The following is a 13,804-nucleotide window of genomic DNA, read 5'->3' on the forward strand; positions in this document are numbered from 1 at the left end:
TATACAACATAAAAGAACTACAGTGATTGGGTCTAACATTTTTTATTATAAGCACTGAAACATTTAAATAGAATAAATAACTGCACAATGCAAAAATGCACAACTGGGTGTGCAAGAATAAAGCACTGTGAAAAATATTTCTGAATTAAACTAAATTTTTAAATTGAACTAAAATTAAATTCTTAAAATAAATTTGGCACAGTGATTAAACATTCTGCATTTCAGCCACATTCTGCATTTCAGAATGAAACAACATTCAATAGATTCAAGAAACTGTGATGAAAAACTAAGCTAAACATGATGGCTATATATATATATATATATATATATATATAGGATAAACTAAGAACATATCCTAGACAGGTAAGAACATACAGCCACTGGTAAACATGTTATTTACTTTTTTGTGTAATGTCTATTAGCTCTCCATTTCTCTTTTTTTCCTCTATGGCAGTGCACACTGGTTGCAGTGTGCACAACTGTCGGCAACGTTCTGCAAAGTCGGACAGCTTCTGCCCTTTTTGAAATGTAGCACGCAATTTGTTGTAAGCTGTGATGTCACAGGCCTCCAATTCAGCAATGGCACATGAGTCCACAATCGTTTTCCTGTCCACGCCACACTTGAGGTAAGCCTCTGTTTTGGTTGCTCCTTTTGACAGGTACCTCAGGACCTTTTTGTATCTTCCTATTACTTGCTCTGGTAAAAATACTGACACAGAACAACATTTTGCTAGATTATAGTACATTATTAATAAAAACAATGTCTACTTATAACACTAAAATCCATTAATCTTAACAAGTTTCTCCAAATATCATTATTTTGTAGTTATTCTGAAAGCATATAGGCAGACTCTACATGAGAGTGGCATATCATACAGTACAGAAGATAATATATCAATGAATACACTTATAAATATAGGAATTTCTTTTTTCAGTAAAGGCAGACTTCCTGAATTCAGAAGTGACTGAGTGTAAAGCCATAGCCACCCATGCATATTTTAGGGCTTCTGTGTATAATAAATAATATGTAAAAGTACAATATAGTACCATACAAATTATTAAAATATACTGTTAATTTACTTGCGTTACACCATAAAAGATTTTGTATTGAGCTGTTGAGGAAAATTCATTTTTATGCTTATTTTTTATGTTTATGAGAACATGTAAACCTTTTTTAGGTCTGGCTGTGCGAGAAAGGAAGGGGTTTGGGGCCTTTTGCTGTTTATGACCTGAAGGGTCATTTAGGGCCTAAAACCATGAGAAACAGGGGCTGAGGGTATAATAAACCAGAGTGTTTCTTTCCTGTCCCATTTTGGTGGAAAAGTACAGCTGTTATAACATGTGATCTTTTGACCTTGAGTGCATTGAAGAGGGTATAAAGGTGGAGGACTGCCCTCCCCTTTTGTCGCACTCTGCAGAAACCTGTGTGTCTGTATGACTGTTGACCTTCTTTGCAAAGAATAAAACCTTTTATTAACTAAGACTGAGTTTGTCTCTTATGCTGATGAGAGTCAGTTAAAATTGCCCCGACAATTTGGTGTCAGAAGTGGGATTCCTTGGATGTGCCTTCTGGACCTGAGAGCGGACGGTGACCGTACATCCTGGACTTAGGGTCCAGCCCTAACCCCGAATAGAATTCAAGGGACGAAAGGGACCGACCGCCAAGGCCCGGAGGGGACACCACTGGAATCAGAAAACGAACCGAGGAGGCAACAAAACTCTCTGGTAAGAGACAAATCAAAATTTTCTAAAAAGATTTTGGGTTTTTGAAAATTAGAATTGGAATTGAGAAAAGGGAAAAAACCATATTGGTGGGTCTGACTCTGTGGTAGTGTGATCAGAAGATTTCTGGGAGAAATTGAGATTACCTGAGTAGATACAGCACAGTTAATAAATTTCTAGGGGGAAATTGAAACTGCTGCAACTGGCGTGATTGGAAATTGAGCAAGAAATTGAGATCAAGTACGATCCGGAGATTTCGAAGCAAGAAATTGAGATCACGCGCAAGCAGTTAACACATTTCTAAAAGGGGAACTGAAACTGTGCGGGTATTAATCGGAGCTGCTGGTGCGCTCCGCCTGTCCGGTCTTGGGATAAAGATCGGATCTGTTGGAGACGTCCGACAGATTAATAGTTAAGCGCTTAAGAGAAAATCCACAGAGAAGGGAGAAAAGCCAATATGGGGAAGTCCCAGAGCAAGCTCATTAAATATGATACACCGGTATTTTGGCAAATGAAAAAATTATATGGCCAGAAAAGCATGCAAGATATGGGGAAATTAATTAAGTATCATGATTTTCCAGAAGAGGGAACACTGAGTGTCACAAGGCTGAATATTGTGAAAGAATCAGTTGAGGAAGGGAGTGAAAAACAGAAAAGGTGTTGTGTGAAGCACAAGTGTGATAAATGTGGGGAAACGGTGAATTGCTGGATGGGGGAGGCAGATAAAAGGGAAAGAAGAGCGATGCAAAAAGAATTAGCGTATAGAGTTGATAACAAAAAAAGAAAATGAAAAATGTGAAGAAAAAGTAACTACATCACGTAGCCTTACTAACCGCTCTGATGTTTCTGTGTTTAAACATGCTCCACCACCCTATCATCACTATCCCGTGGCGGAGCTGCGAGCCCTGAAAATGGATCCTGACCTCGACTGCTCTCCACCAAAAAGACCAACAGCACCAAATGGAGGAAGACCCCGACATGATTCCTGAAACCCCCCAAGAAGAAGAGGTGGCGTACAGAGCACCCCGGGCGAAGAAGAGAAAAACCAGACAAACGGTAAAAGAAGAAAACGTGAGTGTAACGGCACCGATGATTGAAGTTTCAGGACCTGACGGACCAATGATGGTCTTTAGACCATGGACAGTGGCAGATATGAAAGAAGCCATGGCTCACTTGCCGAGCCCTGATGAAGCTGGTGACAGACTTTCCTTAGAACTGGTCACGTTCTGCAAAGAATTCAGCCCCACGGTGTACGAGCTGAAGAGGCTGCTGGCAGTGAAACTGGGGGCCTCGAGCTGGCACAAAGTGAGTGGAAGGCTGCCAAGGGAAGACTACCGAAGAGGGCACACCGAATGGGGCCACAGAGACAATCTGGAATACCGCGCTGCTGTTGAGGAGCTGGCTGAAAGCATAAGAACAGCATTTCCGGCGCGGGTGGACACAGCAAAGATTGGCAACTGCTGCCAGAACAGAGAAGAGTCGGTTCAAGACTTTTATCATTGCCTTTATGAGATATTCAACAAACACAGCGGCTTGGAGGAGCCTGGTGACTGCGGAAATCAGCCTGACACGTGGGAATGTCATCTGCGGAGCTGGTTTTTGAATGGACTGAGACCTGAGATTGCGTTGGCAGTAAGAACCAGCTACATTGAATGGAAACATGGACGTTTGTCTGCTATTTTAGCACACGCTTTGCATGCAGAAGAACTGCAGATAGCAAAGAGAGAGAGAGTGAAAACAAAGACTGACAGAGACCTACAGCTGGCTGTGATGCAGGCTGTCGCGAGAACGGGGTAACCCTCTGGCCAGCGCCGCCAGCAGACGAGGTGGGGGAAAGGTAAAAAGTGGAGTGAGAGGAATCCAAATGGGGCTGGAAGAAATTCTGAGAAATGGGCCTGCTGGATTTGCGAGACTGACGATCATATGACGTACAAGTGTACCAAATGCAGACTGTGCAAAAAAGATGGACACTGGGCCAAGGACTGCCCGGGAAATCAGCAAACTCAAGAGGCAGATTGAAACGAGGATGGTGGAGAGCAGCGGGGACGGGAGAAGGGGGAGCAGTCTCCGAGAGCCACCGAAAAGGGAAGTGAAATTTTTTTTAACCACACACACCCACACACACACATACACTGATGTATACACTGCTCTCTGCAATGAAGAAAAAAAAGCTTGCATTTATTTGTGTGATTCCGATTTGAATAATGAAGATTCTGATAAATGTTTAATGATGTACAAAAGTGGAGCATTTAAGAAAATGCCAAACTACCCCATGCTGATTGAGGGGGTACTGATTGAGTTTTTAGCCGATTCTGGGGCTTCGAGGTCATCCATACGACCATGTGACTTGCCATGTCAACCGATTGTAACAGACAAAACGAATGAGTCTGTCTCTGCATCAGGGCATACCATTTTTGAAAGATTCACGGTGCCTCTAAATTGTGAAACAGAGGGGGGAAGAGTGCTGAAACATGCATTCATTTATTCACCAAATTGCCCTGTGCCCATTTTGGGGCGAGATCTGTTGTGCAAACTAAATTTGATGCTAGTTGCGGACTCCTCGGGTGTCAGAGTGGCAGAAGAGGGGGAGCAATGGTGTTGTTTGCGAACAGAGCCTCAGTGGGCATACGAATGGCACATCATAAATCATGATTGGGCTGAAATGATGTGCGAACTGGCCAAAAATAAGACCAAGCCATTTAACACAGAAATAATGGTGCCTGACAATTTGCATTGCACGTCACATGTCGTAGTGGAAAGAGAAAACCAGTATGAAAAAGACTGGTTTGAGGGGGAAAAAGGAGAAACTTTGAGTTTTAAGAAAATCTTTTGGAAAGAAAATATGTGTGCTGTTTCAGTGGGCCTGACAGAAAAACAGCTTTCTTTTTTCCTAATGTCAGAGTCTGTGCCTCACTTATCGCTCTCCAAGGCCAAAGAGCAGGCTTGGGCTGAGCTGGGGGGGTTTGTGAAAAACTGTGTTGATGCTACAGACTGGTGTGAGATAAGCGTTGGGGTGAAACACAGCAAAAGTTTGGAAGCATTTATGTCAGAGTGCAAGCATGAAATTGAAGTAGCGAGAAATGTGACACCTATTGACGAAAGCATGAAGGGAAATCACTGCATGACAAACATTTGTGCCTCAGAAATTCACCCGGCTTTAGCGGATGTGCCATCCGAGCTGTGGGCAAAGCATAAATACGATGTGGGACTGATCAAAGGATGTGAACCGGTTGTAATCACCCCAAAATCTGATTACAGGCCGTGTCAACGTCAGTACCCCTTGAAAAAGGAGGCAATACTGGGAATCAAACCAGTATTTGACTCACTTTTGAAAGAAGGCATAATCGTTGAATGCAGTGATTCCCCAGTAAGATCACCAATTTTCCCTGTAAAAAAGATAAGGGACAAAGGTCAACCCACAGAGTGGCGGTTTGTGCAAGATTTGCAGGCAGTGAATGCAGCTGTCAGGCAAAGGGCTCCATCAGTTCCAAATCCATATACGATTTTGTCACAAATACCACAAGATGCAACATTTTTCTCGGTGGTAGATTTGTCCAATGCATTCTTTAGCGTGCCAGTGGATAAAGACAGTCAATTTTGGTTTGCATTTGAATTTGATGGCAAAGGCTATACATTCACGAGAATGGGCCAGGGGTATTGTGACAGCCCCACTCTTTATAACGAAGCGCTTAGGCGAAGTCTGGAGCCATTGACCCTGACAGCTGGAACTGCTTTGCTTCAATATGTGGATGATTTATTTCTGGCTGCTAAGGATGAGCCCACATGTGTGGCTGACACTGTGACCCTCCTGCAGCATCTGGCTCGGGAGGGCCACAAGGTCAGCTTGTCTAAATTGCAGTTTGTAAAACAACAGGTTACATTTTTGGGCCATGTCATAACACCAAACAGCAAATCCCTGTCTGACAAAAGAATTGAAGGCATTAAGAATGTACCAAAACCAATCACAAAGAAACAAATGCTATCATTTTTGGGAATGTGTTCATACTGCAGAACGTTTATTCCAAATGATGCAATTCTTGAGCAGCCTCTGAGAGCCCTAACAACAGGGAAGGGGTTGAAGTCATGTGACAAAATTGAGTGGACAGGGGAGGCAGAGGAGGCATTTGTGAACATGAAAGTTCAGCTGTCTCTGGCGCCGACTTTGGGCCTACCGGTACCAACCAAGTTTTGTTCAGATGGTGGATGAAAAAAATGGGTTTATGACTTCTGTGTTGTTGCAGCATCATGGAGATAAATTGCGACCTGTGGCTTATTTTTCCAGCAAACTAGATCCGGTTGCAGCAGGCCTGCCACACTGTCTGAGGGCGGTGGCTGCTGCAGAACAGGCCGTAATGGCGTCTGGAGAATTTGTAGGGTACTCTGACCTGATATTAAAGGTGCCACACGCTGTGTCCATGATCCTGCAAGAACAGAAAACATCGCATTTGTCGACGGCGCGGTGGTTGCGATACCACACTATCTTGCTTGATATGCCGAATATCACTGTCAAACGATGCACAACTTTGAATGCTGTTACTCTCCTTCCGACGGCGGAGGATGGGGAGGAGCACCATTGTTGTCTAACTGCGCTAGAACAAGTGTGTACACCGCGTCCAGATCTTTCTGATGTACCACTTGAAAACTGCGAAAATGTCCTCTTTGTGGATGGCTCGGCCTACAAAGATCCACAAACAGGGCAGAATAGAGTTGGCTACGCGGTAACAACCGAATTCGAAGTCGTGGTTTCTGGCTCATTGCCACCACACTTTTCAGCACAGGCAGCGGAGCTTGTGGCGTTAACAGAAGCGTGCAAACTGATGGCAGGCAAATGCGTCACAATCTATACCGATTCGCGGTATGCATTTGGCGTCACGCATGACTTTGGAGCACTGTGGAAACACAGAAAATTTTTTAAGTCAGATGGGCGCCCAATATTAAATGCTCCTCTAGTGGCGGCCTTACTGGAGGCCATTCCACTACCAGACAAAATAGCCATTTGCAAATGTGCCGCACACACCAATAACAAAAATTTCATATCAACAGGAAACGCCAGAGCAGATGCGGCAGCGAAGGCCGCGGCGGCGAAGCAGACAAAAGAAACAGAGTGTACTATGTTATCAGAGACTAACCCAAACATTTCTTCCTCTTTACAGAGCATGCAGGCCTTTGCCTCAGGGGCAGAGAGGCAGTGTGGCTGTAAACTGAATGAGGGTGTTTGGATGAGCTGTGATGGCAAGCCTTGTTTACCTAGACACTTCTTTCCACATTATGCTAAGTCGACACATGGGAAAGACCATGTATCGAAAGGGGGAATGGTGGCACAAATGAAAGAACTGTGGTCTACAAAGGGGTTTACAACATTTGCAGAACATTTTTGTAAAAGATGTGTGATTTGTAACACCCACAATGTGGCGAAAGGGATAAAAATGTCTCAAGTATCCCAACCGCCTGCGACAGGTCCTTTTGAATATCTACAAATGGACTTCATCGAACTGATGGTAGATATGTGGTCCAAATGGGTCGAGGCTTTCCCAACATCAAAACAAGACGCAGCGGCGGTGGCAAAGGCCCTGCTGACTGAGATAGTCCCGAGATGGGGAGTTCCACAAAAAATCAGTTCTGACAATGGAACACATTTTGTCAATGAGGCAATAAAACAAGTGGGTGAATTTTTAGGCATCAATTTGAGAACACACTGCAGTTACAGAGCAGCCTCAGGGGGCGCTGTAGAACGGCAGAACGGGATAATAAAAACAAATTGGCTAAGTGTTGTGAGGAAACTGGACTCACATGGGTTAAAGCGCTCCCGATCATCCTCATGTACATGAGAATGAGAAAACGATCCAGGGTGAATCTGAGCCCATTCGAAATTCTCTTTGGTAGACCACCATTTATGGGAATAGAAGGGGGAAAACAACAGCTGCCATCAACAGAATTGTGTGAGCATGACATGTTGAGTTACTGCAAAGAAATGTCTTCTCTGTTGTCTAATGTCTGTGCGCAGGTAAAAGCCGCCCAGGGGAAAGTTGCAGAAACTCCCTTGCACGACATCAAACCAGGAGATTTCGTGGTGGTACGAGATCTGAGGAGGAAAAGTTAGAAGGCGAAACGGTGGCTGGGACCGTTCCAAGTGCTTCTGACTACTCACACGGCCGTGAAGGTAGCTGAGAGGGCAACGTGGATTCACGCCAGCCACTGCAGAAAAGTTCCACCTGCATCTGAGGAGGAGGAACGGAGGGAGTAGGAGATCCAAGGGGTGTGTTGACAGGTGCCAAAACCCTGTACAAACATCAAGCGTGTGAGCAAGGCCAGGACTGAAAAGTTGTGGGGAGACAGCCCGCGCACAAACTGCGGCCTCTCACCCATTACAAACAGACATTTAAGGTGCGGGACGAAAGGAGGTGCTGATAGAAGAACTCGAAAAGGTCTTATTGTATTATATTGGAAATAATATTTTTACAAAACAGGTGTGCATGCAAGGTTCGTATTTGGTATGTGAGGAGTGACTGAGGGTCTGACCCATGTCAGAAGTGCAGTAGCAGTGTTTACTCATTTAGCCCGGCTTCCAGATAGTGAATATGTACTTGTTTTGCAACCAGTTAATTTGCTTTCGCAAACAAAATTAACCAGGACTTTGTAAAATGTTGGGTACATCATGTTGTTTCCATATTCCAGACTACAGTGATAACATCACTAATATCATCACTCACATGAGAATGGCCGTAAAAGAGCCTGAGCGAGCAAATGATGTATGGCTTGAATGGTTGACGAATCTGTGGGGAGGATGGGGATACTGGTTGTTTAACACTGTATTACCATTTGTGGCAGCAGGAGTGTAGCTACTGTTGTGTTTACCATGCATTCTCCAGTTCATATCCAGCTCAGTACAGAGACTGGCGAAAACTAAGGTAGCATAGTGAGAATGATAGATGTAGAAATGAATTGTTATTATAATCAGTTATCAATGAATGATAAAAAGGGGGAATTGTTGAGGAAAATTCATTTTTATGCTTATTTTTTATGTTTATGAGAACATGTAAACCTTTTTTAGGTCTGGCTGTGCGAGAAAGGAAGGGGTTTGGGGCCTTTTGCTGTTTATGACCTGAAGGGTCATTTAGGGCCTAAAACCATGAGAAACAGGGGCTGAGGGTATAATAAACCAGAGTGTTGCTTTCCTGTCCCATTTTGGTGGAAAAGTACAGCTGTTATAACATGTGATCTTTTGACCTTGAGTGCATTGAAGAGGGTATAAAGGTGGAGGACTGCCCTCCCCTTTTGTCGCACTCTGCAGAAACCGGTGTGTCTGTATGACTGTTGACCTTCTTTGCAAAGAATAAAACCTTTTATTAACTAAGACTGAGTTTGTCTCTTATGCTGATGAGAGTCAGTTAAAATTGCCCCGACAGAGCCAATGACCTATTGGTCACATATCAACATTTTATCAACATGTTATCCACATTTGCAGGACAAGAGTTTACCAAACTTACATTTTTGGAACGGAAGAGAATTAAGCACAAAAAAACTAATATAAATAATGCTGAAAGGCCACCGAACATACCTCTTTTGCTTTTTGAACTTTTCTGTGTTTTTTTTCCCTTGTTCTTTTTGGTCTTGTGGGGTGATGAAGAGGAGTAAGCCTCGGAGGAAGATGAGGACTGGGAGGAACTAGAAGGTGAGTTGTCTCTCTTGGTCTTCTTCCTTCCCTTTCTGTATTTTTTCTTTTCTGCTCGCACATGGTCCTCATCAGAAGAATCTGTGATGACAATAGACCTCTTTGACTCTTTTGCTTCTTTAGTTGACAGGGCTGTAAAAAATTAAGATTCATTTGTAGTCATTTTTATTAGTGTTGTCCAGTCAAACTATTCCTGAAGTCTCCTCAAAATTTTGAATGTCACCCTTATTGGACACAGCCAGCAGATGAGTTCCTTTAGCTATGTTAAATAAGGGAGACATCTAAAATGTGCATTGCTGGGGAGGCTTAAGTGAACAGTCTGAAAACCCATGGTGCAGTGCTTTTTACAATAGGCATTATTTCAAACGAGCTTTCCACAGATGGAAATCAAAAAAGTTTGGAACAAAATGGCAATAAGGTGAAATGATAAGAGAATTAGAGTTTATACAGAGTTTTTTCTTTTACATTAACATATTGTATTTTTGTTAGATTCTAACGACTCTTAATAGACGTTAGATTTAAACCTCTGTTAATTCTCAATAAGAACTTCTGTAGACCTTTAACAGAAATAAAGTCAGTCTGGTTAGTAATAAGTGAAGCTGGTGATGCTGTTTGTGTAGTTGTCTGTAGAGATCTTCAGAGATTTCATGTAAGGCTGTGGCTGAAGTCAGTTGTAGTTCTTGAGTTTCTGTTTGTCTCTTTTTTCTGTTCTCTTCTTTCCTTCAGTGATTTTGCTTGTTAACAATCTTAGACAAGCTGAGAGGACTCTATAAATAATATATGAAGATTTTGTGGCTCAGGTTTATTTCTTTGCTCTTGGCTGACATGTGGCATTGCTATGGCCTGCTTGTGGCCCAGATCTGGCAAACAGGAGCGGTCCACCTAAGTGCCATCATTCCACGCTACATGTGGGCCAGATCATCATTCCACATGTGCCAGATGTGGGCCGTATCTGGGCCGAAAATATGATGCTATCTGGGTGTATTGTTGTAATGGGCCATCAGCAGAAAAAGAAAAGAGAAGGAAAAAAAAATAAAACAGCCAACGGATGTAGAGTAGGATATGGATTGGTTTGCAAAAGGGAAGAGAAAGGCCATAGAAGTTGCACAGACCCAGGCAGGTCTTTCAAATCTAAATGCAGAAAATATGACAAAGCATATCTTGCTCTTGGCTTCACTGTTAATGTCGTTACACTACTGTATTTTAATGTTGGTCATTATGGTGGTACAAAGCCAAATGTTTTCTGAGGTGGTACTTGGCATAAAAAGTTTGATAACCATTGCCTTAGAGCAAATATGTTAAAACAAACATCTTTGTGATAATGCAGTGACCAATGTGAATCTTTTTACACACAATCTATTTTCACTCTTGTTAACAGATATTGTCAAGGACTGAGATTACGTCAGGTGGATATGATCCAGGACGGCATAGCCGGAAGCTCAGCAACACTGAGCAAAATGACAAAGAAGCTAAGAATGGTCTGTAAAAAAGCTTTGAGAAAGTACAAGAGAAAGACAGGACAGTTTGTGGGGGGCAGGACAGAGTTTGTCATTATTGATGAAAGCAACTTCCGTCACAAAAGAAAGGTATTTATTTTTAAGGCTATAATATATAATGGCTGTAGTGCAACTTTCAAATCAAATGTACTAAAATAAACTGTCTGTTGAAAGAGTAAAACAAAGCAAGGAGCAGCATGATTGGAGCAACATGTTTTGGCATAAACTCTCTGTCTCTCTCTCTCTTCCTTCGGCTTGCTCCCTTTTATACAGAAACTCTTAAAGAGGACATCAGATTAAATTATTATTTTATTTTTTTTTTTTTTTTTTGCACCTATTTAGGTTTCTGGCATATCTACCAGCTCAGAAAAGCCGAAAAGAAAACATGCAGCCGGTTCGTTTTGGGCTTTCTGAGAATGAAACTGAAACCTGTGAGCTGTTTCAATCTGCAGCCAGTTTCTACAGTGACTACGTTTACATGGACATCAGTAATCCAATTATTTACCTTATTCTGAATAAGACAATATTATGATTGAGGTGTTTACATGAGTTGCTTTTAGAATAATCCTTTCATGTTCTTTACATGTTATAGTACATAGATCGAATAATGGCACACGTCATTACGTCACCACGTGACGCCATCCGACGTCTCCCCCAGAATTTCACATATAAACATATAGTTTGTCTTCTTGATGATGCCATATACAGTTTTGGGTGAGTCATATTTTAATTTTATGAAAGCTTCAAGTGCAGTTAATTATTTGTAAGTGCATACAGACGACGGCGGTGTTGAAGCTCTTTTATTTGCCGTCAAACGGTTGACCGCTGCCGTGTGCGTATCCTGTCGCAAAATGCGGCGAAAAGTTCTGCACGACGGTAATAATGTGATTAAGGTGTTTACATGTCTGTACTGCACTTCAATAATGCGACTGAAATAGGAATACTCCACATGTCTTAATTTGATTTGTGTTTACTTCGATTATGACTTTAGCCGGATTAAGGTCATCAAAAATCTCTGTTTACATGGTAGACTCTTAATCAGAGTATTGTCTTAATCGTATTAAAATTGGAGTATTGATGTCCATGTAAACATAGTCATAGATAGCTAGCTATTTGAAGCCATATACAGAGTCCAAGGCAGCAATTCATTTCACATGTCTTGTGTTGGCACGCCCCACGGAAGAGAGGGGTGGGGTGAGCAGTACCTCATTATCATTAAAAGATAAATGCACTGAAACGGGTCACTGTGAACAGAGGGAAAAAGGGAGTTGTTTTACACAATCATTGAGGAATTTTAACTAAAGTATAATACAGACATTTCATGAAGACTCTAAAGAATCATTGAAAATTGAAACTTGTGGAAAATGTGCACACAATGTCCCCTTTAAGGCGTTCATCAGAAAGTTTTGCTTGAGTAAAAGTTATACTGGCTATTCTTGACAGTTATTTAATTGAATGATTAAAAGACAATAAGAAGAGCTAAAAAGTATGGACACTGTAATGTTATCTTGAATATTTAGTTTGTCATCAGAGACAAAAGTGTAATGGTGTTAATACAACACTTCTCACAGGGAAAGAAAAAGCAAGACACTTATTGAATGTTATTTTATTTATTTTTTAGTATGGACGAGGAAGAGTTGGCGAAACATGGAGAAGAAAAAAGTGGGTCTTTGGTATCTTGGCCATTAAGGGTGATCGAAGACGACCAATTTTGCGGCTTGTTGAACAGTGCTCAAGAAATCACCTGATTCCAGTAATCTCAAGACATGTTCGCCAGGGATCAACCATTTTGAGTGACGAATGGAGACCCTACAAGAGAGCTCTAACCACACTTGGCTACACTCACTACACTGTGAATCATAGCAGGTGGTTTGTTGACCCAGTTCATGGAGGCCACACCCAGAATATAGAACGAGCATGGTCAACATATAAAAACCAGGTCTGGAGGTTGAGAGGCAATAGGACAGAAAAGCTGTTGAAGGAACACTTGGAATGCATTGAGTGGACATACTGGCTTGGACACAACCACCGTGAAGGTCCTCTAGGACGTTTGTTAAAAGATATTAAAAGACAATACAGAGTTTAATATTTTGGAGTATGCTCATGAATAAATTGCTAGTACCTGTGTGAGTGAGCATTTGTGTGCTAGATATTACTGTGGCTCAGTTTCTTATCTGTTTCATCACTGTGTGAAATTTAATTTTAGAATGTTATATTTTTCACAGTGTTTTCTTCTATTTAAATGTTTCAGTGCTTATAATAAAAAATGTTAGACCCAATCACTGTAGTTCTTTTATGTTGTATATAGTTCTTGCAGTGTGGCATATTAGTGAGGGTCAACATGTTTTCACTTTAAAATAATGGTCCAGATCACTAGTAGTTCCTGCGGACTGACAAGGTAACGCTCGAGTCATTAGTGAGGGGTTAACATGTTTTTCACTTTAAAATAATTGTCCAGATCACTAGTAGTTCCTGCGGACTGACAAGGTAACGCTTGAGTCATTAGTGAGGGGTTAACATGTTTTTCACTTTAAAATAATGGTCCAGATCACTAGTAGTTCCTGCGGACTGACAAGGTAACGCTCGAGTCATTAGTGAGGGGTTAACATGTTGTTCACAAGTAATTTACAATAAACTTATTTAACATATTTCATATCTGACACATAGCCTACTGCACAGCCGTACATTTCTGTGAAGCACTAGTGATATTCTACCAGACATTGTAATCTGGAAGATGTGATTTTGTGCTTAACAATATAAATGCAGTCAATGTCTTCATTAAGGATACAAATTGCTTTTGACAAGAGAACATCGTTATTTGATGTTAATTTGTGTTTGATCAATAATTAATTGAACTGAATGGAGCTCATAATAGTGAACTAATCCAATCGTGAGCATCATTTCCTTATTATTT

The 13,804-nt window shown here is 41.6% G+C and overlaps 1 protein-coding gene across 8 annotated transcripts; it reads left to right on the top strand.

Moving 5' to 3' along the window:
• The first annotated feature begins 2,660 nt into the window (after positions 1 to 2,660).
• Positions 2,661 to 13,116, top strand: LOC131531182 (protein NYNRIN-like). Of its 8 annotated transcripts, XM_058761763.1 has the most exons (6): positions 2,661 to 8,106; positions 9,350 to 9,394; positions 10,773 to 10,980; positions 11,233 to 11,378; positions 11,483 to 11,604; positions 12,512 to 13,082. In XM_058761763.1, exon 1 carries the CDS (start codon positions 3,686 to 3,688, stop codon positions 5,927 to 5,929), a length of 2,244 nt encoding a protein of 747 aa, XP_058617746.1. In that variant the 5' UTR covers positions 2,661 to 3,685; the 3' UTR covers positions 5,930 to 8,106; positions 9,350 to 9,394; positions 10,773 to 10,980; positions 11,233 to 11,378; positions 11,483 to 11,604; positions 12,512 to 13,082. The 8 variants fall into 8 exon arrangements, with proteins under 8 accessions (XP_058617746.1, XP_058617751.1, XP_058617747.1 ...); XM_058761768.1 differs by lacking the exons at positions 11,233 to 11,378; positions 11,483 to 11,604 and having other exon boundaries at positions 2,661 to 7,382; positions 7,727 to 8,106; XM_058761764.1 differs by lacking the exon at positions 11,483 to 11,604 and having other exon boundaries at positions 11,233 to 11,284; positions 12,512 to 13,080.
• Positions 13,117 to 13,804: the final 688 nt, after the last annotated feature.

The sequence above is a fragment of the Onychostoma macrolepis genome, chromosome 22 (genome assembly GCF_012432095.1).
Source record: "Onychostoma macrolepis isolate SWU-2019 chromosome 22, ASM1243209v1, whole genome shotgun sequence".
NCBI classification, from domain to species: Eukaryota; Metazoa; Chordata; class Actinopteri; order Cypriniformes; family Cyprinidae; genus Onychostoma; species Onychostoma macrolepis.